The sequence below is a fragment of the Truncatella angustata genome, assembly GCF_020726525.1.
Source record: "Truncatella angustata strain MPI-SDFR-AT-0073 chromosome Unknown BKA67scaffold_10, whole genome shotgun sequence".
Classification (NCBI taxonomy): Eukaryota; Fungi; Ascomycota; class Sordariomycetes; order Amphisphaeriales; family Sporocadaceae; genus Truncatella; species Truncatella angustata.
Genome location: NW_025763390.1, coordinates 1,217,914 through 1,241,888, shown reverse-complemented (window position 1 = coordinate 1,241,888; position 23,975 = coordinate 1,217,914). Strand labels below are relative to the sequence as shown.

Here is a 23,975-nt window from a genome sequence, read left to right as displayed (position 1 = left end):
TGATTAGGATTACTAAAGTAATGATAATTATAAGTTACTTCAAGTAATATTCAGTCGAGGGTTTAATAAATAACTTTGTTGGAATATACTATTCGCGGTCTCGTACGACGGTTGACTACGTAGTATAGGTAGTCACCGGCGTGCTGGCAGTAAGCCACCACAGCCACGATGTGGCTGTCGGCAGCCAGCAGCCGTGCGGGTGAACCCCAAACCCCTATCTATAGACCACGTACGAGGGGAAGAATCCCTTCTTCTCCTTCGTACGATAGCGCTGAATAGATCTATTTGTCGCCCAAACTGTACGGAAAGAAATGAATGGAGAAGCCATTCCACAAACTTATATTTATTATAATAGTATTTATTATGTTGGAATATATTATTCGCGGTCTCGTACGACGGTTAACCATATAGTCTAGCTTGGTACCGGCGTACTGGTAGCAAGCCACCACAGCTACACCGTAGCTGTCGGCAGCCAGCAGTCGTACGGGTGAATCCTAGACCCCTATCTGTCGACCGTGTACGAAAGGAAGAATCCCTACTTCCTTTCGTACGACAGCGCTAAACATAGATCTATTTATCGCCCACCCCGTACGGAAAGAATTTGATGGAGAAGCCATTCTACACAAAGAGTTATTCTTAAGGAAGCGAGAATAGAATGTCTCCATCGCTAGTTGTGAAGCGTGGGTTTTACACTGACTACGCACAGATGTACTTCGTACGCTGCTCGAGCGCTAGGCTGGCACCTTGGCCAGGTCGTTCCACATTTAAACGTTGACTTTTCGTTCAATAAAAATTTATATTAATTTGTTTATTATAAGAAATAAATCAATAATAAAAATCCTTTTTAAATTATCTTATTTGATAAAAAGAGTTTAACATTACCTTCGGGTTATTATTATTATTATTAAATACGCCGTAAGACTCTAAGTCCCTCGGTACCTCTCCGAATACCTTCGGGTTTATAGTTATAAGTAACTTAAAATGAAAAAGAAAAAATCATCATAATATCATTAAAGAACATTTATTCGCTTGGGTCGTCACTAGGATATTCGTGATCCCGAAACTGTGGAATGGCTTCTCCATTCAATTCTTTCCGTACAGTTTGGGCGACAAACAGATCTATTCAGCGCTATCGTACGAAGGAGAAGAAGGGATTCTTCCCCTCGTACGTGGTCTATAGATAGGGGTTCACCCGTACAGCTGCTGGCTGCCGACAGCCACATCGTGGCTGTGGTGGCTTACTGCCAGCACGCCGGTGACTACCTATACTACGTAGTCAACCGTCGTACGAGACCGCGAATAATATATTCCAACAGAAACACATTTTCGCAAAAAAGACCTCGCGAAATCACTGTACATGCCGAACTCCAACTACTTGATTTCTATGATCATAACCGCGATAAGTTACCTCATGTATAATTCGTCGGAGTAGGCAAGATGTCATACTTCTAATATCACAAGTTCCTACAACTTCATCCGTCAAACCTTAACATCTCCGCTTACCACCAGTAATTACATCCTAACTAGGTTCGTCCACCATACAGTAATCATAAAATATACAAGCAATGCAGGACGCTCGCGAGCGAACTAAGTGTGGCAATGAAGAAGGTTACCAGGCACGATATCGAACAGAGACTAGGGCTCGGCACGTCGAATGGTGCCTCTGGATTCTACAGCAGGGGTATCATATCCCTCAGTGTTCCTCAAGCATGCAGTGCAACAATCTGGTGACTACGCGAGTCCACCTGCTTCTGTTCTGGCAAATGATTATCTTGTTTCAGAAGTCTCACCTCATCCCTCAATATCAACCAACCCAGATTCAAAACACCTCATTGAGCTAGACGTAAAGGAAGAGTAATTGCCACGTGTAAGTGAAAGGGCAATGACTGGGCTGACATGTCCAATCATAACTTTTCACGGAAAGCGGGCAAACGATCGCCGGGAGCAAGATCTCGTAACCATTAAAGATCTCATAGATATGGAGAAGAAGTGACCCTCCCGGGAGATTCTTGGCGTCGTCCTAGCTTCTGATGAACGTTTCGGTATCAGCTTTGATCCAGCCCCCGAGTTCTTTCTGATCAAGCAAAATTATCGAACAGGTAATGCTCGTAAATCCAATGCGTGGCTCGAGTATCTGCAGAACGTGCAGTTTTGGAACAATGGGGCATTGGTGTGTGGTTATGACGATTTATCAAGTGCGTGAATTCGAAGTCTGAGGGTTTCGCGTGAAGTACCGATCTGTATATAGACTTATGGATGGGATTATACATGGGAAAAGACACTGAAATGTGACAGATAGTAGTAACCGTTATTCCTTGCGGTTATGCGCATGACATTACTCATCGTTAGGTTTATCAAATGCTAGTTGAGCTTGTGAGTCGTGTTGGACTGAGCGGATTAACGGTAAGAAGTGCTGAATTTAGCACCAAATTCTTCAAATAAGTATGAAAACTTCATTTGCAGCGATGCCGGGCCTCATCATATCACATACAAGAGCCTAGAATTCTCCACCAACAGTCAGATTGCGTTGGACCACGTCACGACGCATATCTTGCCCTTATTATCCCCATCACACTCCATAAATCTCACGGACATGAGCTCAATTAGTCAGACTGATGCCAAGAGCAATCGCGATCTAAGAAATTCAGTCAAGCCTCTTTCTATGCTTGCTGATATGGCTGCGAAAACCAACATGTTCGTACTTGTAGGCGGAGGGGCATAATGGACATCCGGCAAAATCTCCAGCTCTTTAACCCTGACCTGCGCCAACTCGTTGACCCAATCTAGACTCTCGTGCTTCAAATCTGCCAAGAGTTTGAAGTCTGTTGCTGTGAACTCCTTCGGCCCATGCCAATCGACGGTCGGCTTTCCTCCTTGGATGACCAGACGAAGCTTTCTGACCACACCAGTCTTCTGCAGGAACCGACAAACGCTTCGCCATTCGCTCCGATCGTTCTCATATATCGGCATCGGCCCACGCTTGTAAAGTGAGATCTCCCGAATAATGTGCCGACTTTCAGGAATAAGATCTGATATGAATGGTTCTACAGCCTCGACATCACCCCCAAAGTCGAATGCATGCTTGCCGTACACGATATATGATGTTTCCTGATATACCTGGCGGTTGGTGCGCATCAAAGCCGCACAGAAGTGTACATCGTTTGTTTTAAGATGATATGTTGTCTCAAAGCACCTTCGATGCAGTGAGCGATCAAGAACATAATATCTTGTCCTTTTCCGCCCATCTTGCGCTGACACCTTCTCGGCCGGTGCATTGCGGATTTCCAGCCGCTTGTGGCCAGCATCGTCGAAGAGATAATCATAGATGAGACCACGCACTTCTGCTGGTGCATTCAGAAAAGGTGAGGTTCTCATCCTGTATGATGTGATGCCTTCGTAGATTGGAAATTTTCAAGTAGCGGTGACGACAGATCTTGGAAGAAAGAAAATTGTTTTACAGATGCTTGAGTCAGTTATTGCCGAGATATATATCGGGAACTAGTGACATGAATCTCGAGCGGCGTCTGTGCTATCTATATGTTAGGCCTAAAGGGGATATTGTCCAGGCGGGTCCTCATATGGTCAACAAGGTCCCCCTGTTCCTGGCTATTGAGATAATGGGTGCCAGATGTTATTGGCTATACAGTAGGATGAGGAGCTATCAAGCCTTGCGGTTTTGCATCAAGGCGCATTTTCCTACGCGCACGGAGACATTATTGACTCAAACCCCCTTCACAAACGTCACCACTGCGCGAATGAAGTTTCTGCGAAAAACTTGACATACAAGTCTGCGTGATCTGCCGCAAACATATTTCATGGTGATGAGAACAGGAATCTGGTTTGTCAACATATCGGGATTACCGATATGATCTTGAACTGCCAACAAGATTCCGTACAACATAATGCTGGGTTCCTTCACTGCTTCGCTGGAACACTTCAGGTGGGGTGGGTCGGCCAAGTTCCGGGTTCATGGTACTCTAGCGCCACTTCAAGTGTTCCGGGTTTCTTTCTTGTGATGAGTTTCTATGCAACCCAATATCTGAATGCAAATTGCTTAAATCATACGAGGCCATCCGGTTATGCGACAAGATGAAACGCGAAAGCGTGAAAAAAAAACACCGATATCGTACGGCTAGGTCTTGTGCCAGCCTGTCTTAATATACACAACCGCCTGAGTTAGTGGAGAATGCCCCATATTTTGGAGGTTCCGTTACTCTATCACATGTAGGTATTTCTCGCGATATTTCGGGCACTGCTATATTGCAGGTCTTTATAAACCGCTCACTCACTGGATGCCAGATTTGTAGCCGTCTCCTGCTAGTGATGCTATTAGTGGACATTGCATATGCTCCGGGTGGCTTGCCAGTATCCAGATGAATTAGCTGCCAGAGACAACCGGACGTCTGGCTGAGGTTAGTGTGCCGATGAGCAATAGTCTTGTGCAAATGATGGCATTGACCATGACGGTGCTGCGACTGAGAATTGCGCAAGGTGGACCCATCGGCTTTAGGCCTTACTGTAGCCGCCCTATTTAGAGTATTTGGCCAGATAGCAGCCCCTGGAATAATCTACTGACATGCTTTTTCTTATGTATGCAATGCACCTTTGTCAAATTATCACAAGTCCGCTGCCTGAGTCTTTCCTCATGATTGGCGCCCCTGGATTTCACTATCAATCTCCCTTGTAAGCTACTGAGGGAACGTAAATACCCTTGCAAACATTGAGGTGCGCTATTGTCCACGATGCCTTGGTACAATGTCATTCGAGTCAGGTATAATCATTTGCAGCCGGTTTTCGGCCTTTCAATCATAAAGCCAGGAGACTACTTGGCTAAGATAAAACAAAATAACTATTATCACTAAATATATCAAAAAATTCCCTTACCTAATCCGACTTTATAATCTTCAGTATCTTCCAGGGCATCACATTATCGGTAACGAAAGGGGTACAGGAATCTTGGTGTGCCATTGCGAGAATTCAGATTATCATCGCTAACACTGATTACCAACGGGAAAGCTACCATAGAATATAGGCATCCACTCATAATCTTGCTAGAACTTCCTATATAATACCCGTCAAGCATTCATGTGCAAATCAATTCTCTCTCAGAGGTTAGGGAGTCGTCTCATTGCTCGTTCAAGTAATCGACGTACTCCTTGACAAGATCTTCAGGGTGCTTGTCTCTCACCAGGCCTAGCCTGTCAGGTGTACTTGGATCGAAGTCTTGCGCCCAACTCCTCAGAATACGTTCCAATTCCGGATTTGTCTCCTCCTGAAGCAGCTTCAACTTCTCCTCTCCACCGTATTTCGCCAAACCGTCCATCAATTCCTGAACTGATGCAGCAACACCTGGGAAGTTGATATGCCGGATGTGTTTCGGCAGAGCATCGCTCCTCAGATTTAAGACCCGTACAAGATTCTCGATCGTGCCACTAGGTGAGCAGATGTATGACCTGAAGGATCTATCCTTGAGAGGTAACACACAGACATCACCATTCAACGGCTCACGTATCATACCAGAAAGGAAAGACGATGCTGCGTTACTGGGCTTGCCAGGTCTCACAACCAGCGTAGGAAACCGCACAATAAAGGCATCAATAAAGCCTTTGCGATGCATATCGTTGATGATGACCTCGGTCGAAAGCTTATGCGCGCCATAGGTGCCCTCGGGGGTGGGTGTAACAGAGTCGGTGACTACGGGTGGTAGTGGCTGGCCGTACACTGCCTGCGAACTTGAATAGACAACACGAACGCCGGGGTTTGACTGCCTGAGTGCCAGTAAGAGGTTTCGTACACTTTCGACGTTGACCTTCCATGATAGGTCGAAGTTTGCCTCCGAGCCCGCTGACATGATGCCATGGAAGATAAAGATGGCGTGGAGCGGCTGTGCGGTTTCCAGCAGTGTCTTGATGAACGCAGGATCACAGATATCCCCCTTCAGGCGTGTCGCATTCTCCGGGGTTTTGACGCCTTTCGGGACGACAGGCTCAACAATATCGGTCATAATGACTCTGTAACCATCGTTCAAAAGGCGCTTCGAGAGCATTGGGCCTATCAAACCCCCAGCTCCAGTGACAATAACATTTTTGAGCGTCATATTAGAGTTCAAGTAATCTTGAACGGTCTATGGTGGTAAGTGTTGATACGGAAGGGATTTTGTGAATATTTCAGGAACAGGCAGCTCACAGTGCTCGTAGGTCTTCTCCCAATAATGTAATACCACACAGCGAATCGAAAGTGTAGAGCATGCGGGGGTACATGGGGGAACTGACCGCGCTATAACCCCGTCTCGCGGTCAATATGCGGAGTCAAGGCGGGGTTGCGGGTGAGAGTACTTGAATAGCACTCGGATACTCGTGCACATCACTACGATGGCGCAAGATTAACAGTGGGCCATGGTGAAGGTTCACATGGCATGATTAGGGCCACTGGATGAAAATCACACATCAATTATCGTGACTACTATATCATACGAGCACCGAAAATGCCGCCCACCTCCCAGCTTCTCGTTATTTTACCTATCAACTCGCGTTGAAATACCGCACCTTCCCACACCACTATCATCGCACTGCCTCGTCTATATGAGCAGGCTCCATGTGATGATCAATGTATGTCTACATGGCCAATTGATTGACCAGACTGCACACTTTCATTGGCAAACTTTAGCATAAAGTACATCTTAGCTCCACTTTCGGCCAGATCGTTTTGTCCGCTCTCTTTGCGCTTACGTTGAGGCCATGCATACTTACCAACCACTCAACAAACAGAACCGGTATATTCGCCTGCTATGCTTCATGTCGCTAAAATACGACTAGCCACCCTGCCGCCCATGGTCCTGGCCTCGAATGTGTCCCAATATTTTACCATTCATCTTTTCACGATATCTATCTTATAACCTATCATGACAGTAAATGTTGCCGGATTCCATCGGTGCGCTTTACAGACATTAAGTGAAATCTACCTGCATTCTCCTTGATCCATCAGTCAGCTGTGGATTCATTAGTGTAGTAACGGATTGATGAGCGCAACTCCAGCCGGTTCCGTGGGTTATTCATGCAGCTCTGGTTTTATTCGATGTCATGCAATTCCCAGGACTATCGCCCTACGTTGAAATATACGTGTATTAATCGCTAGGTACAGTCTGGATCGCTCCCTGCATTTTGGAGAAACAGCTGGTTCTGGCACGGCAGGTGAATGGTAAAGACTGTCCTAGGCTAGAACACTTGCAAGACGACGGCGTATCATGAGAGTGCCTATATTTTTGAGTAAATTTAGTATTTTGTTCATTGTTAAAATAATAAATCACACAGAAGACCTCTGTCCGATTACTGATTCCTTAGTCAAAGGGATGTAGTTGTAGACATGGTCAGGAGACCTACAACCATCTTTAGCAGGTAATATTAACAAAGAAATATCACAAAAACGTAGTTCACAATGCTTTATGGTATATATGGTGGCTATCTAAGCTTAAATTGTTGCTTGATCTAATGCCATACAATCTTGATTCTCAACTCAAAAATGTTAGTTCTATCCCGGAAACAAGAACAGTCGCCCATGAACAAACGAAATTCGTGATCATGGACTGCAAACTTCATTTCGTGCGGAATGCGCAAGCGCTTTACGAGGTTGTTCTCTACCATGAGCTGCTGGATCCAGCCTTGACCTCGTTTGTTGAGGATCAATTTCAATCTCTATCCATGAACACCCTGCCCCAGGATCAGATAACACATCTCGTAGCTTTACTGTCTTACCGATGTATCCAAACTGCAACCTAGCAGCCTTGTTGTTTTCTCATGTCGCCAGTCGGCCAGCCTCACCCGGCCTGGTTATTCTACACCCTGACATGATGGAAATTACTAACGACTCCTGCAACAATTCTTTGGATTTAGAAGTGCTACAGGCCAAAGCAGGTCAACTTATTGACTCGCAATTGCTCAAAAACATCGACTACACCAGCAGAAGCTCCCGACAGCCGGCATGGCATTAGATTCGAAGTAACCTTTAATCGAGCAAGAGAGGCTCGTATCTGGCTAAGGAGTTTTGCGAAGACATATTTCGCAGAGCATGGAAAAAACGCTGAGATTGTCATAGTTTCGCACCGTTATATCTTGGAATTTCTTGTCTAGGGCGACATTCGTCCTTAGTACAATTGTGAGATCCGGTCCTACAAGTTCAGAAATCCAGAGGCTGAAGACCACGATGCCGAGCTTGTCAAGATAGACGACGATGCTTAGGATGCACACATATCAGGCGGGGCCGATCCAGATCCATCAACTTGACCATGGGTCTCCTACCTTCCCCTGAAGTTGTTGTAGGTAGCCTAATCGAGTCACCCATAATTGAGGGCAAAATAATCACGATGACTGCAGATGATCAAGGTGGCCCGTCAGGTGGCAGTGTGCATAGATAAAAGGGCGAGCATTGCAGATGGCTTAGGGTTTGGATTATGATCCACATTAGGAGTAGGAATAAGATGAAACATGTTGAGATATTGAATCGTTATTTGTATGAGTTGAGATACAAATGTGTAGAGGAAAAGCCAAAATGTGTTTGGAAGGTAACGTCTCCCAAAAGGCCGGGAACGGTATCATTTTGAGGTACAAATGCATCGCATGAGAAAAGTTTAGTGGACCGGTTTAGCAAGCGCCCGGGGAAGAAGGAACTCCCGGGGGAATTCCCGGGGTTAGTCCCGGGGATGCAAGGCGCTACTGGCTTAGCGCCGATTGCGCTGCTTTGTGTGGGAGGCAATTTCTCAGTCAAACTGGTTCTTGCAACTTTCATTCCGTGAGACATCAATCTATCAAGATGTCGACGGGGAATGGCGAAGTCCATAGCATTTTGGCATCCGATGCCGAGCAAGGAGTACCCCCCGAAGTGCAGAGCACAGACCCCGCACCCAGCAATCTGAAATCCATCGGTTCGGCGGCATCTCCACGTAGGGAAGTAGATGGCGCCGACACTGCGACAACGGTGCTTCCTTTCTCCAAAGCACGGTGCATTGCTTTGGTTGTGACCGTTACTGGTGCTAGTTTTTTAAATGTCGGTATTATGCTTGATAAGATCCATGCAATGACTGCTGATATACCGTATAGACTCTTACCGTACAGGCAGTTGTTATCATCCTACCCACTATAGGTGACGAACTCGGCATTCCTGAGAGTCGACTTCAGTGGGTCGTATCAGCGTACTCTCTCACATTCGGTTGCTTTCTATTGCTCTGGGGCCGTATGGCCGATATCTTCGGGAAAAGACTCATCTTTATCCTTGGGAGTGCCTTCGCTGCGGCTACACTCATCATCAATCCCTTTCTAACAAATGAAATCGCGTTTGATCTGTTCAGAGGTTTGCAAGGAATCGTGAGTTTTACATCTAAGAAGTCTGCCTACCGGACACTGACTGATATATGGTCAGGGTGGAGCTGCCAATGTGCCTACTGCTATCGGAATTCTTGGTGTGACGTTTCCTCCCGGAAAGGCAAAAAACTTTGCTTTTAGCACTTACGGTACGACTCAAGATCACGTCGACCATCTGAAGCTGCTAACTTGTCGTAGCCGCCGGCGCTCCACTGGGCTCAGTCTTTGGCAATTTGCTTGGGGGCCTGATTGCGTCGTATGCTAATTGGAAATGGGTCTTCGGAGCCAATGCAATCCTGGCCGTCGCGGTTACAGCCGCAGGTGTTTTCCTTATACCGCCTCCCCCGCCCGAGACCACCGCCAACAAGCACAACAAGTCCCTAGCCAAATCGGTCGACTGGTTCGGCGGCATATTGATCACGCTCGGAATTTTGGCATTGCTTTTCGCCCTGACGGAGGGCAATGTTGTCGGATGGAAGACTGTATGGGTGTATCTGCTCATTATCATCGGACTTCTTTTGATCGGCATCTTTGCTGCTTGGCAATGGTATCAAGAAAAATATACTACCCGTCCACCTTTGATGAAGGTCTCACTCTTCAGTAACATGGAATTCAGTGTGGCGATGGTACTTATGGCGTTGTTCTTTTCAGCCTTTAACGACTTCCTGATCTACGCAACTTACTTCTTCCAAGACTATCAAGATCTGGGACCTCTTCAGACCACACTGCGCTTCATCCCGACCGGCGTTTCAGGCATCATAGTTGCTTTCATAATGTCTCACCTTATATCCAGGTTCCCCACGTACCTTTTCATTCTTTTCGGACATCTTGCGGTGGCGGTATCGTGCTTATTATTCGCGGCGCCTATACCACCTCAAACCTCCTACTTTGCCTATTCATTCTTTGCCATGATTCTCTCCGTCATCGGCGCCGATATGATATGGCCTTCTTTGACACTATTTGTTTCCAAGTCCGTGCCAAACGAAGACCAAGCGCTAGGCGGCGCTCTGATCAATGCTTGTGGTCAGATAGGCCGAGCCATAGGCTTGGCCATCACAACAGCCATTCAGACTGCTGTCATGGCACGCGAAAGAGGCTTATCGGTGGAAAAATCTGGTGGCATCGAGCCATGGGATCCTCCTTCTCTTGTCGGCTTGAGAGCTGCAAACTGGTTCAACTTTGCACTAGCTGTGCTCGGTGCAGTGATCGTGGGTCTCACGTTTCGTGGGACTGGCATCGTTGGTAAGATTGAGAAGGATCCAGCACGCTCTAGTGGTGAGGAAGGAATCATAACTGAAGAAAGCACTGGGAAAGCCTAAACATAACTCGGTAAGGTAACGAACACTAGGTAAATACATAAGAGGTAAATCCATAGGTTGCAAATATAATTCTCGTTATCATACTTTCGATAGTGCTCTCGTTGTTTTTGCCTCTTCTCATATAGGGCCTGTTCTCGTGCTTGGTCCCGTTACCGGGCAACGACATATTTTAGCGATTGCTGATTATACGGTGGAGAGAATGACAAAATATCGCTTTGCGTAGAAAAAAACTGCTTATAACCGTCAAACTCACAATGTATCACAGGCTCCTGTAAGTTGCAGAAGTCATATGTTTAGGCGTACTTGTGTATTGATATGATTATCTTGCTCTTATTGAGTTGTGTGAGTCTAGATTCTGGACCGAGTATATGAGTTGAGAATCCTCATTCTGAGGTTCACGTGAAGCTCTATCACTAGTGGCTAGTGACCTAGCGGCTACCGTAGGAAGTGGTTAGACCATGAACAATGAGTGAAGTACAAATTTATCAATGAGGCGGGGGCCACACTAGAATGAAGAAATGAATCATAGATTGCCCCAAAATTCAGCTCGTAAATGAAAATGAAGTAAATGACCCTTCACACAATGTCGGGCTGCATGATCAGGTCAGGACGTGACGCGAACTTACCCGAACTGCCATCGCCAAATCGTGGATTCAGTCCTCACACCAAATGATGGTTCTCTTTGCGATTCCCCTTCAGATTAATTGTGCAGGGCAGTGATAATGTTGCTGTTAATAAGTTTCTGAGTGGTACTGCTAGGTGTTATTCCGAATTGTTGAGACAATGTCTGCGGTTAGTTGTGGGTCGGGACAGGCTTGACGCATTTTTTCCAATGACCTTCGTCTTTTTCCTTTTTTTTCCTCATCCCTCCTTCTTCTTTCGTAATTATGTCTTGAGGTTATTCTCAATGATGGATGGTGGATGCTGTTATTCATTCTTAAGCATGTTACCGCTCGAATACTGTCATTCATATACAATTTCAATACTCATTTGAAACAAAGTCTTACTTTGATTTATTTCTCAAATCTCAAGGCGAGGTTATATTACTTTTATCCAATACTAAGTCAACAGGGGCTGTAAAGTAAGTAAGATAACTATACATCGCTTAGTTAGAAATTGAATGTATTGTTGTATTGATAGCTAATGCCACAGATAGGTGAATGAACAGCGAGATTTCAACGCTCAATCGTTAAATTGCAAGTGATATTTATATTAGAGCTTGAAGCTTCGCACAACAATTTTTTTCCATCCTTCATTCGTAGGCAACGTCATCGAGCCTCTCCGTACAGCAGCAAAGACGTTCGAAATGCTTTCAACAGCTACTTGTCGGCTACCTGGCTGAGGCGGGAATGGTATACCCCAGCAATATCTCGCTATTTTCGCGCAACAACCGCGATGCGCATCTCCTCCACGCCCTCAAGCCCCAAGGTATCATCACTGACGGCAACACCACTAAAGAGCAATTGAAACACGACAAGCTGAACCTGGAGTCCGTCCTGGTGGCAATGTTCAACGCCGCCGGCGCTGAGGCAACCGACAGGTCTACGACTTGACTGGAGGGTTCGACGAGGGGGATGGCGCCGATCAAGACGAGGATGAGGAGATGGACGGCATCGGCGACAAAATAACTAGTACAACAAAAATGCCAACACATATTCGGATTTGAGCATGGGTGGTCCGAGCAGCGCTCTCAGCCCCATGACCGCCGCTCGTACCAACCCCTCGAGCCCGCTGGGCGAGGAGGCATTAGCCTCGAACTTTAACGAGATGAGCTTGGGTAAGTAGAGAGGGAAGGAAAAAAAGTCCAAAGGTAATATCATATTGGTAGAACCAGGACAAATCATACGGAATAATAGTGGAACGGTAATAAAAAGGCACAAATCCATCTAGGACAACAACAATAACAACATCTTCAAACGCAACAATTGTGAGCTGATGATGCTACAATTTTGCGGATTGGATATCCTTCTTGGCCAGGATTCTTAGTTCCTTTCTCAAAATCTTGCCAGAGGGGCTTTTCGGAATGGTTTGGATAAACACAACTCCACCCCTAAGCTGTTTATACTTGGCAACCCGCTTAGCTACGAAGTCTTTGATCTCATCGGCTGAGATCTGTTTTGAACCTGGCACGACGTAGGCACTATCTTCGTCAGTTACTACGAGAGAGATTCATCTGTCACTTATGCTTACCGAGGAAGTTCTGTACCTTCGCCAGCTACGGCAATGACGGCTGCATCTAGAATCTCAGGGTGAGACAGCAGGATAGCCTCCAGCTCGGCTGGGGCAACCTGGGTACCCTTGTACTTGATGAGTTCCTAATCAATGGTCAGACTTGCCATCTATAGGACCAGGAGAGGATGGTTTGTACCTTTTTTCGATCAACGATATACAGCCAACCTTCGCGGAATACGCCAATGTCGCCCGTATAAAACCATCCGTTCTTGAATGACTCTGCATCCGCCTTGGGGTTTTTCCAATAGCCCTTGATCACCAATGGCCCTCGCACAAGAATCTCTCCTTCTTGTCCAGGCTCGACGTCTTTGCCATCTTCATCGATGAGCTTGGCATAGTGACTGGCAACTAGGCTTCCGACTGTACCAGCAGCAAGGTCTGCTCGATCAACAGGCACAGTGGTGATGCTGCCAGTGGTCTCACTCAATCCCCATGTCTGTCGCAATTTTGTATTTCCTTTCCCCAGTTTTTTGCTAGCTTCCTTCTGTAATTCTTCACCCATTGGAGCTGCTCCTGAGATAGCGTCGACCCAGGTGTCAAATTGATCAGTTACTAATGGAGATTTCGAGATCAGGAGATAGATCGGCGGCACGCTGAAACCTGACGTGGCCTTATACTTCTTGAAGTAACCGCAGAACTTGACGAAATCGAACTTCGACATCCAGTACAACGTTCCGCCCATATAGGCAGAATTGATGAAGTACCCTTGGACTCCAGCAATATGCGCCACTGGAAGATGTCCAATCCCGATATTCCGAAAGCCTGGTGGTCTATGAGCGGCGTTAAACTCCTTGATCGGTTCAAGGACCAGTGAGCCACCTGCCACGAGATTTCGGTGGGAAAGCTTCATGGCTTTTGGTAGTCCAGTAGTACCACTTGAGAACAGGAGGCATACGACGCTATTGTCGAGTTCGTGCGGGTTCGTTATGCGCTTCCACTGCAGTGACTGGTTCGATATGGGTAGCCTCGCGCCGCTGACTGCTTCGTACAACTCCAATTCCTTTTCTCCCTTGTACATTATGACCTTACTAGGAGGTAAATCGACCTTTTCCGCTGCTTTAATCGCGACACTTCTAGTATCAGCATTACACAGAACAATCTTGGGGCTAGTCTGCTTCAGTTGAAAGGCGAGCTCATCTGCTGTGGCGCCCGGGCTGGTGGATGAGAAGATGCCGCCAGCCGCTATTGTACCATAGAACATGAGTGGCAGCATGTAGTGGCCTGTAGACACCGTGAAGACCACATCTTGGCTGTGCCCAGAAGCTCCGATGCTGAATTGGTCACGAAATACATGAGCAAGCCTCTTGAGCTCCTGTCGGAGACGATACTTGGTGAAATGATTGGAAGGATCTGCTGCGTCTGCATGCAGGATCGTCTCATCTGGACTAAAGCACTGCTTGGACTCTAGACAGTTTATGAGTAGAGCATAGCATGATCGAGGCAGGTGGACTCACCGAACAGCAAGGTGAGGACGTCAATGTCAGGCACGGGTATTGTCCTTGACGGCTTGTATATCACACCGTCTCTTGTCTTTTCAGCTGTTGAAGCCATTGAATCTCTATTTGTACTACTCGATTGAACGTTTGACGATCTTGAGATGTTGCGATGAGTTATGGACCAGCTTGCTCAAGTCAGAGGATGGTGGTGCGGCGCTTTGTAATACGAGCATGTTTTTGTCGAAAGAGCAACGGAAACCCGGTACTGTCTACTTCATTACCTGCGCCTTGCAGCTCTTATCCCTTTTTGGCTTTGATACAGAGAGCCAGTCACTGGCAACCAATGATCGACAATCCCCGCATTCTCCAACCCGGGGCAGCTGGAGAGCACGGAGAGACAAGTTGCCTCGGTACACCATGTCGTTGTTGCTTCTTGTTTCTCCAGAAGCGCCGGAGATAACAAGGTCTGCTGCATACCTCTTACAGTATGGGGCTAAACGTGCGGCTCATAGAGTGCATCCCTTTACTTCCAACATGACTTTCCGGGTTATACCATGCTGAATGCGACACCCAACAGCGTTTTCGAATGACAGCCTGCGAAGTCACCCACAGTTATGGGATTATACCAGACGACAAACCCGAACGGTTACCGGCAATTTGGGTCTCTCATGTTGCGACCAGCATGAAGTAGATAGAATTGAAATGGTTACGATGCGGCCGCTTCTGGCCAGCATTTGGCCTGGTAATCCAGGGGTTGAACGTTGTGAGTTTTGTGTAGAATCGAGAACAGCAGCAGAACACAGCTTGATGGTTTTCTGACAGGCGTCACTACTTCGGATCGTCCAGGAAATGCAAGCGTCGGATATTTCTTTTCTTCATTCTCGCGATTTCCACGGGAAGGCGTCCGGCACATCGAGGCTGCCGTTTTAGCCGTGGGCTTTGACAGCGGTAAGCTAATTGGCTGGCTGAGGCGTACCACCCCACTGTGACACGAAAGTTCTCACCACGAACAACTTTTGCAAACCACCAGGCCGACAAGGCAAGCCCCAGCGATGTACATTCCTTCACCATCTCGAGCCGCGTCGTCTGACAACTGTAATAGTCATGTGCGGAATACACGCCGTTATCTCTGCGCAGCAGGGGTTCGAGCTATCTGCAGACTTGCGGGACGCGTTGATAAACCGTGGGCCTGACTATCTGGGGCAGGTGACACGGACCACAATCGCTAATTCTTCTGAAAACTGTCTTTCCCTCAACTTCACTTCGACCGTGCTGGCACTGAGAGGCGACCACATCGCCAGACAACCTTTCGAGGACACCAGCAGCGAATCAGTGCTTTGTTGGAACGGTGAAGCCTGGAAGATTGATGGGCAGCTCGTTGACGGGAATGACGGTGAAGCCATCTTCACTCGGTTGACGTCCCTGGCAACTTCTAGCGCTGAACAGAGACAATCGCACGTTCTGAGGGTTCTGAGAAGCATTCAAGGACCCTTCGCTTTTTTGTTCTATGATGCACCGGGCAAGTGCCTGTATTTTGGTCGCGACCGTCTTGGCCGCCGTTCACTTCTCATCAACAAGGTTCGAAATGCCGACAGCATCGCATTCTCCAGCGTAGCTGACTCATTGACGCCCTCCTGGGAGGAAGTCGCCGCTGATGGCATATACAACATGTCTATTGCTATCAAGGACGGTGAAAACGTCGGCAACATCATCATAGGCAGGAATGACTGGCTGGCCTCTGGTGGAGCTGATCTGGTAAGTGCCAGATGACTCCTCGGGATGTTGCCACTCCATTAACACTCACTTTGATAGATATCGAGCATTGGCAAGTTCAACTCAAATTTACCGGAAGGAGACGAGATTTTGACATATAATTCTCCATCTGTTGACACGGTCTACCAACATCTCACAGAGGCCTTGAAATTGCGAGTTCTGAATGTTCCACAGCCGCCTGCGAGTCAAGATAGTCAAGCTGATGGTGACATACGGGTTGCGATCCTATTCTCAGGAGGGCTTGATTGTACTCTTATGGCACGGCTCACAGATGTGGTCCTCCCCGGTTCACAAGGTATCGATCTCATCAATGTCGCTTTCCAAAACGCCCGAAACGCTGTTCAAGAAGGTGTATCCGCAAAAGCCTCTGACGTCTTCGAAGCTTGCCCTGATCGGGTCACCGGCAGGAAAGCCTTCGTAGAGCTCAAAGCAGCATGCCCAGCTCGACGCTGGCGATTCATTGCGGTATGAAAATCATATGACCCAGTGCTCACCTCAACCTACTAATTGAATCTAGGTCAATGTCTCCTTTACCGAAGCCATGGCTCACCGATCTCGTGTTGTTTCATTGATGTATCCACATAATACTGAAATGGACTTGTCCATTGCGCTGGCTTTGTACTTTGCTAGTCGTGGAGTGGGGTCTTGTTATACGGACTGTACTGCAATGGACCAATCTGTTCCAATCTGCACCACACCCGCTCGTGTACTTCTCTCTGGTCTGGGTGCCGACGAGCTATTCGGTGGGTACGGCCGACATGAGGTAGCCTTCAAGCGAGATGGTTATCCAGGCCTCATTGAGGAATTAAAGCTTGATGTCAGCCGGATCGCCACGCGTAATCTCGGCCGCGACGACCGTATTCTATCCTGTTGGGGCAAGGAGGTTCGGTTCCCATTCCTTGACGAGGATTTCATGAGAGCTGCCATGGAGTCCCCGGTATGGGAAAAGTGTGATTTTGCAAATCAGTCTCATCCAGCAAACATAGAACCTGCAAAACGGGTTTTGAGGCTGCTCGCGGAACAGATGGATCTCCCATCTACGGCAAGGGAGAAGAAGAGAGCCATCCAATTTGGGGCAAGAACTGCCAAAATTGAGCAGCGAACTGGAGGACCAAAGACCAAAGGAACAGATTTGATTCAATAGCATACGCATCCTGGCGGTGATGATGACTCAGATACTTCCGAGCTTAAATTGCGCCAATCTAACATCCCTTTGGCTGTGTGTTTCTGCTTTGCAGTAACCCTCCAAAGAGTGATGCTCTAGTCAGCAACAGCAATGACGACGTAAAGGCAAATCTGAGCCAGATGACTATAGAAAATTGACAGCATCGCATGGGATGGTCAGACTAATGCATTTGGGAGGAAGTAAGCATTGAATAATTAATTAAGTTCATCAACGTGAGATTGTGTGCTATAAAGAGCATGTGTAATTTTGTCTTGAAAATCAAGATGCGAAGTTTTTCTGCCTCTCTCGCCCGATTTGCAAGCCCTGTTGACGGATCCTTCAGCTGAACGAATTAACAAGTGGCCAAGCAGGAGATAGCAGCTAAGTAGGGACGCATCAATCCTGCATCGCAAGTCTTGCGGGTCTGATAAGGACATTACCAGGGGTGTTCATTTCAGAACTCTACTTCAGCCACATCAGACTATTCTCGGAGGCTCTACCAAGGGCGTGCTCAAGCTTACCACTTGGCACCCAACCATCCATGAAGCTGACGACTTATGAAATCGGGAACTTCAAAGCTTTCCCCGTGAGCTTAGAACATCTTCAACAAACCTCATATGGCCACGATGAATACAGCTCGTAGCTGATCATTCTCGGCCAGGCCATGCAGTGGGTTGAGGCCTTTAACTTGCATCTCACAAATTTTGGGCATCGAAGCTTACGATAGTTCTACACGTGTACTCGGAAGAATTGGCTGATATAACACGACGTAACCCTGATGTTACTAGGCTTTAGTAGTTATTACGGATAGAAAATCAGCGGTCTATTATACTCATGCTTGAGGGAGACTATTCGAGTTCAGCAATTGAACAGGTACTCCTTGGTGGAAGCCTATGTCACTCATGATTTTGATGCCAAATTGGAGTCATATTGACTTCGTTCGACACAGAACAAGAGTAAGAACAAGACACCAACACAGACATATACATAGCACAACTGTCTGGGGGTTCGAGGATTGTAGATGTATCTATTACAGAACTCTCTAAGATGATCTCAATCTGTGTTGTTAGCAAAACAAGTTCTCACATCGTCCTCGAATATTTTGTACAAAACAACTGGGTCTGGCCTGTAAACTTGGGCGTTGAAGCTGGCTTACAGGTCCCATCTAGACCTTTCTGTGGCTGGTTATGCCTCCTCGAATGAACAGCGCACTTCACATAGCTATGGTAGCCTTTGCATCCAGTAAATTCGTATGCTGCAATATCGCCCTGCCGTAAAGTCAAAGGTCCTTTCGCGGTGATAGAGCTGGTTGGTGCATACTACTACACTGTCGCAAGTGCTTTGCCCTGTCCTCCACAAACCCATGTATGTTGTGAAGCAATCAAGGTACATATGATACCAGAATCTTCACATTATATTTAGTGCCGCGCCTTAGGCTTGAATATCTTGACCTTCATCGATCTCTTGTTGGGTCTTGTATAACTAGAATGAGTGAAGGATTTGACACAGTGTATGTAGATGTTTTAGTATCGAGGCAGGATGAACCGGGAAAGCGGATATCTATTCTTAGTTCATTGTTAACTCCCGGCATCTATTTTTGAGAGCGACCTCTTCTTCCATTAACTTGTAACTTTGGAATGAGGAGAGGCTGTAATCTTTCGGGTATGAACGGGGGTCGTCTAATACAGCAGCTATATTCATGTGGTTTAGCGCTTGGGACTTTCCCCCTAGATGTCCATTCCAAAGTTCTATGACTTGCAACCTCAACATCCTAAGTGCTGCGTTACTTGTAGCACAGAATAGATTATTGACAAAGTCTGCGCTTCCGTTAGTTTCGAACATGAAGAGCGATCATCCGTTTCGACACGCTCGTAAAAGCCGTCATGTTCCTCATAGGGTCAACTCCTCAATCTGGCAGGCATTCAACATTGCACAAGGACTAGTATCTCTGATTACACTATATTATCAAGTTGTATTCAGAAATTTGATGTAAACGTTGGTTTTCTTCTGCCTGAAGTCCAAGTTGGGATAAATGAAAAAGAGAACGCTAGTACTCTATGTGTATCTGTTTCAATATTAGCAGTCCTGATAGAATATGATAGGGTGTTCTTGGTCCAAAAGCTGGCTAGTATTACCTCCGAATAAGTAGACGTGTTACAACTTCCATCTTTGAAACTTCTTGTTGAATAAGTCGAGACTTTCCATGAACTCTTCATCTTATTTGAATATTCTAGGCGTAGTATCGTGGGGACTATCCTACTGGTGTGACCATCAAAACTTCTTGGCGTCAGTCTTCGTGTCTTGAGGTTCTGGTCAAAGTCGTCATCTTCTGAATAGAAGAAGGTGGAGGTTCTGAACTAATGCTTCGAATCGCTTGGCGAATAAGCGCTCAATTCTAACGTAAGCCCGTATTAAGTACACGCTCCGCTCTCACATTAGTTCGACAACACCTCAAAAAGCTAATAAATTGGCCGGGTGGCTGTCTCGTGCCCATTAGCAAAAATGGACAAACGACATGGCTGAGGACAAATACAAACAGCCAAGATCCATTGGACAATTCTGGTAAGCTGCAAGCACCACAGGGGTATTTCTGCAGTTTCACTTGGTACCAAATATGCTTGACGAATGCCTTCCGGTGTTTGATATTCCGATATAGGTCCTGGAGATGTGAAGGCGACAAAATGAGGTTAAGAACGGTTTATTGTTCGAACACTATCTTCCATATTTGGCAAGCGACGGCAAATTTGGATAGGTGATTCGTAGAGGTTGAGTTGCTGTCGCGTACGCCCGTTCTCAGTCCCTCAAGAATGTCGAACCGTATTTCATATGGAAGATTTATAAAGTTTGGAATTTTGGTAAGTTTGAATAATACTTAAAAGCTAATCAGTATAGATTAGCAAACCCGGCTAGAAGTACCAAACGAGAAACCTAGTTATCATTGGAATAATTTGTAAGAGGTACATAGATTTGGACATCAAATGGTCGAAGTATTGGACCATATTATAATACTCTGGTTCTATTGGAAAGTATTTACCAATATCAGTGGCTCCTAGTTTACTCTTTATTGAATCAGTGGGAGCCTATTCGAAAACAGTTGTAGCATCCGGATTGTAGGCCAGCTGATTTTTCATTTGGCAGAATCTTCTCGGTTTCTGCCTGGTGAGTACATTTGCGATAATTGCAGCAAAAGTTTGCACTTTTGATTTTGGTGGGTCGACTGCCAGGCTAAAACTAAACTCTGAATTGCTACCTAAGATAATATAGAACAGCACTTCAACTGTTCTTGAAACTCCGTGTCTACCTAAGATGATATCTTCTGCGTGCCTTTCTGTAAGCTTCATATATTCATGGTGATTTCATGATGATCATATATCTGCATGTTTCTGAGTAGATGAGTGAGATTTGCAGGCAACCTTCCAGTTACTCTTCCTGACTAAGTGGTGTCTCGCGATAAGCGGGTGGCAATATCCCCGCAAGTGCAGCCTTAATCTGCAAAGCCAGCGTGCGCGAATGCCAGCGGTGATGCTGAGTATGTCCACCCATCGTCCAGTAGTTGTCGATGTTGAGATGGCGCTTCCACATGCCACGTACCTCAGCTTCGGCATCTAGGCCCCACGTGGCGTCGAGACGGGCCGCAATTTCTTCTGGTCCCAGTAAGTGCTCTAGGTGCGTGCTTCCGTTGACCGCCGTTTTCTTCCCGCCCAAGATTCCGGCGGCTACGGCCCGCGCGTTCTTGTCTTTGAACCCGGTGCACCAAATTACGGCATCGGCGTCCAGGGTCGTGCCGTCTGAGAACTTGAGACCAGTCTCGGTGAAAGCAACGGGCTCGACTCGCCCCTTCACGGCCACCTTGCCATCCGCTATGAGCTTCGTGCTTCCCATATCAACATAATGCCCGCCAGCCCGCTCAAGCAAGTTCGATATCAGCCCGGCCTTTGATTCCCGGCTGTCATAGACCGGGAACCCGGCCTTGGCAAGGCTATCATATCGATGGGGCTCCTCGGAAGCCATGAATGCAAAGAGGTCTCGCACCAGAGCCGCATCCACATTCACGGGTCCAGTCATCTGGAGCCTGTCACCCGCTTCCACGCCGACAATGTCGTAAACACCGAGACTACGCCTGTCGCAGACGTACTCGAGGGGCATCACAAACGTGGGCGACCTGGCTACCATGGTTGTCTGAAGGCCGGCCGCGTGGCAGTCTTCTATGACGTCGAATGCTGTGTTGGCCGAGCCAATGACGATGACAGACTAGACAGGTAGGTGCTGATTACGGAATAGGTTTAACGTAGCAGGTTCAGAGAAAATTACCTTGGCGTGGCTCGCGATCTGGGCTGCGTTTTTGTACTGGGCTGAGTGGACGACTGTGCCCTTGTACAGATCGCCTCCAGCGATGTTTGGCACGTAAGGATTCTGTGACCCAAAGCCTGTTGCTTGCACGAGGTGTTTGCTTGTGACAGAGTAGGCACCGGCCGGGGTCTCAAGGGCGATGTACCACAATTGACGCTCCTGGTCGTAAGAAGTCGACGTGATTCTGGCGGAAGTTATGGTATTGAGATTAAACGTAGTCGCAAACTTCTTGACCTGTGCAGCTAGCTCATCTTTGGATACATAGTGCGGAGTCCGAAGATGATCTTCATAGCCTGAGGGGAAATTATAAGAGTTAATATATAGCCTATGAATAAGACAAGATGTTCTAGACTAAGGACTCACGCATATAAGGTAATTCACAGAAGGACGTCGGAACATGAAAGCGTAGGGAATCGTAACGAAGGGCCCAGTTGTCGCCGATGTTGGCGTTGCGCTCAGCGATGACACTATCTACACCGAGAGCCTTCAGGCGCGCGGCGAGAGCAACAGCACTATGACAAGTATTGGATGACTGATTCTCGTTTCGGTTGTGGTGGACTTACGAGTTTCCGCCTCCAATTATGAAGACATCGGACTCGAACTGGCTGACGTTACCGAGTTCCTGTCGCCCAAGTTGGAGTAGTGACTCGTCTTCAGGCTGTACATCAAGGTCCTGCAGCCAAGTACTTAAGACCCATATCTTCCATGATACAGTCTCCTCACCACTCTCCAGCCGGTTTTTGATCGGCAGTAAGCGGATTTTGCCGCTGCAGGTACATGATGGCGAGGTAGTCTTGAAAGAAATTCCAAAGTCGATGAATTGCTATTATCGGATGAGTTTTGAAGCTTACTTTGATCTACCGTATTCACAAAGCACTATCACGACGACTCACCAGAACAGGTGTCACAGGTATGAGCAGAGCTTCGCCCTCGAGAGCGAGTCCATCAGTAACACCCCTCAGTCTCTTGGTCTCTAAGAAACTCGCCGCAATGGTGCTTGCTGTCTCGAATGTTCGCAGATGCCAGGTCAGGGCTAACTGGTCTCGCCAGTATGATTGGTCATGATAGAAGCAATCAGCCAGCTGCCGCGGGCTTTCTTTTGCTAAAGCAGTATTAAAAGCAATCAACACTGCCTTTGCCTGATTGGTGGTCTCATCAACACTCAGAGATCCTACGATCCCGAGCTCGAGGGTAGGCAAGGGCTTTGCCTCCAACATGTGAAGTAAATTACCAGCTGGAGGGTATTCATCCTGGGTCAAGGCCGCAGAAGTTGTGTCTAGTCTCCAGTATGAATATATGTAAGTTGCCTGGTAGACTAGTCAGGGAATCTTACTATGCGTCATATTGCAATCCAACCAGGGCGTGGGCGAAGGCTGTCTAACGAAATTGAAGCGTAAGCGTCACGGCACAGCAGACAACCGAGTTGCTTTGGTTGCAACGGCAACTTGCTGTGCAGTTGAATATCAGGGAGAAGAGGGAATACGTTGTAACACAGCGTCGAGGGTTTCACCGAGTAGTGAATGTTGCGACGATGGTTTGAGCGTCCCGACACTGGGAATACCTCAACGTTATTGTTGAGTCTCGCCCTGTGCTTATGCCACATTCTTATGAAGAACCCCTCATGCATCCTTCGTCGAGGTGTTTGGGGTCCTTGAGCGGAGCATTTCCACACGCGGATAGTGCTCCGGTTCCCGTTGCACAGGAGCATCAGATCATCCTATCGATCGACGTACATAGTACTTTATCCATGAGGGGAGAGGTAAGCATTGTGTAATGTAAGTCGATATGTACCCTGGGTACTCCTTATTGGCTGTTTCTCCTGCACGGCAGTCGCTAAATTTGTGTGCCATCGTTCCGGGATGTGTACTAGCCCAATCTGATTACGCGGCATCTTCTTTAATGAGAGTCCCCGGCCCGAGCCATATACGACTCCACGTATCCTTCTGCGAGTCATTCTCTCCAAAGTGGACGAATGTTCAGTCTTTGGCCAGCCTACTCTAAATCATTGGTACCTCGCATCATGGCTGAAACATAGTGCTCTCCTTCTGTGCGTGCGCGATTTAAAACCAGAGAGTCCTGCTTGATGTCACGTCTTCATCTAGTAGCCCGGCTCTATCACATTGCGCAGCAGGCCAGCTAGGATATCGACTGACCAGGTTATCGGGAGATGTGGTGACAAGAGTTCCCGGGTTTGAATCCTGAGAATTGATAGGAAACAAAGGAATATTTGAAGCAGAACCTGGGTCTTTTATGACATGTCGTATTCCCCCATTGCCCCTGCATGCCTACTAAGTCATTTCAGCTTCCAGAGTATACTATGTGATACGACCTGACGGCTGCATACGAA

General features: G+C 47.1%; 7 protein-coding genes across 7 annotated transcripts; 3 read left to right on the top strand and 4 right to left on the bottom strand.

Annotated features, from left to right (window-relative positions):
- Window positions 1–2,607: 2,607 nt before the first annotated feature.
- Window positions 2,608–3,375, bottom strand: BKA67DRAFT_541123 (uncharacterized protein; the record flags this gene model as incomplete). The annotated part of the gene is made up of 1 exon (XM_046100876.1): window positions 2,608–3,375. The coding sequence occupies one exon, from the start codon at window positions 3,373–3,375 to the stop codon at window positions 2,608–2,610; it is 768 nt and encodes a 255-aa protein (XP_045952650.1).
- Window positions 3,376–4,943: 1,568 nt separating this feature from the next.
- Window positions 4,944–6,510, bottom strand: BKA67DRAFT_95153 (uncharacterized protein). Its single transcript, XM_046109560.1, has one exon. It carries the CDS (start codon window positions 6,095–6,097, stop codon window positions 5,126–5,128), a length of 972 nt encoding a protein of 323 aa, XP_045952649.1. The 5' UTR covers window positions 6,098–6,510; the 3' UTR covers window positions 4,944–5,125.
- Window positions 6,511–7,506: 996 nt separating this feature from the next.
- Window positions 7,507–7,945, top strand: BKA67DRAFT_583339 (uncharacterized protein). Its single transcript, XM_046104063.1, has one exon. The coding sequence runs from the start codon at window positions 7,578–7,580 to the stop codon at window positions 7,773–7,775; it is 198 nt and encodes a 65-aa protein (XP_045952648.1). The 5' UTR covers window positions 7,507–7,577; the 3' UTR covers window positions 7,776–7,945.
- An 815-nt stretch (window positions 7,946–8,760) lies between these two features.
- Window positions 8,761–10,755, top strand: BKA67DRAFT_583337 (drug resistance protein). Its single transcript, XM_046104062.1, has 4 exons — window positions 8,761–9,039; window positions 9,093–9,356; window positions 9,412–9,502; window positions 9,552–10,755. Exons 1-4 carry the CDS (start codon window positions 8,806–8,808, stop codon window positions 10,670–10,672), a joined length of 1,710 nt encoding a protein of 569 aa, XP_045952647.1. The 5' UTR covers window positions 8,761–8,805; the 3' UTR covers window positions 10,673–10,755.
- Window positions 10,756–12,613: 1,858 nt separating this feature from the next.
- BKA67DRAFT_663991 (uncharacterized protein) lies at window positions 12,614–14,455 on the bottom strand (the record flags this gene model as incomplete). The annotated part of the gene is made up of 4 exons (XM_046108295.1): window positions 12,614–12,812; window positions 12,863–12,987; window positions 13,041–14,308; window positions 14,359–14,455. The coding sequence occupies 4 exons, from the start codon at window positions 14,453–14,455 to the stop codon at window positions 12,614–12,616; spliced, it is 1,689 nt and encodes a 562-aa protein (XP_045952646.1).
- A 989-nt stretch (window positions 14,456–15,444) lies between these two features.
- BKA67DRAFT_525921 (asparagine synthase-domain-containing protein) lies at window positions 15,445–17,257 on the top strand (the record flags this gene model as incomplete). The annotated part of the gene is made up of 3 exons (XM_046098706.1): window positions 15,445–16,038; window positions 16,171–16,578; window positions 16,631–17,257. 3 exons carry the CDS (start codon window positions 15,445–15,447, stop codon window positions 17,255–17,257), a joined length of 1,629 nt encoding a protein of 542 aa, XP_045952645.1.
- Window positions 17,258–20,698: 3,441 nt separating this feature from the next.
- Window positions 20,699–22,971, bottom strand: BKA67DRAFT_663989 (putative monooxygenase; the record flags this gene model as incomplete). The annotated part of the gene is made up of 6 exons (XM_046108294.1): window positions 20,699–21,529; window positions 21,590–21,921; window positions 21,992–22,140; window positions 22,192–22,451; window positions 22,522–22,904; window positions 22,962–22,971. 6 exons carry the CDS (start codon window positions 22,969–22,971, stop codon window positions 20,699–20,701), a joined length of 1,965 nt encoding a protein of 654 aa, XP_045952644.1.
- Between the last annotated feature and the right edge of the window lie 1,004 nt (window positions 22,972–23,975).

Bases quoted from the DNA above. Each gene is read 5' to 3' on its own strand.
- BKA67DRAFT_583337 (XM_046104062.1), top strand. From the start codon at position 8,806: ATGTCGACGGGGAATGGCGAAGTCCATAGCATTTTGGCATCCGATGCC. The intron at 9,040-9,092 runs GTCGGTATTATG...TATACCGTATAG, and splicing joins CTGGTGCTAGTTTTTTAAAT to ACTCTTACCGTACAGGCAGT. The intron at 9,357-9,411 runs GTGAGTTTTACA...ATATATGGTCAG, and splicing joins TCAGAGGTTTGCAAGGAATC to GGTGGAGCTGCCAATGTGCC.
- BKA67DRAFT_583339 (XM_046104063.1), top strand. From the start codon at position 7,578: ATGGACTGCAAACTTCATTTCGTGCGGAATGCGCAAGCGCTTTACGAG.
- BKA67DRAFT_95153 (XM_046109560.1), bottom strand. From the start codon at position 6,097: ATGACGCTCAAAAATGTTATTGTCACTGGAGCTGGGGGTTTGATAGGC.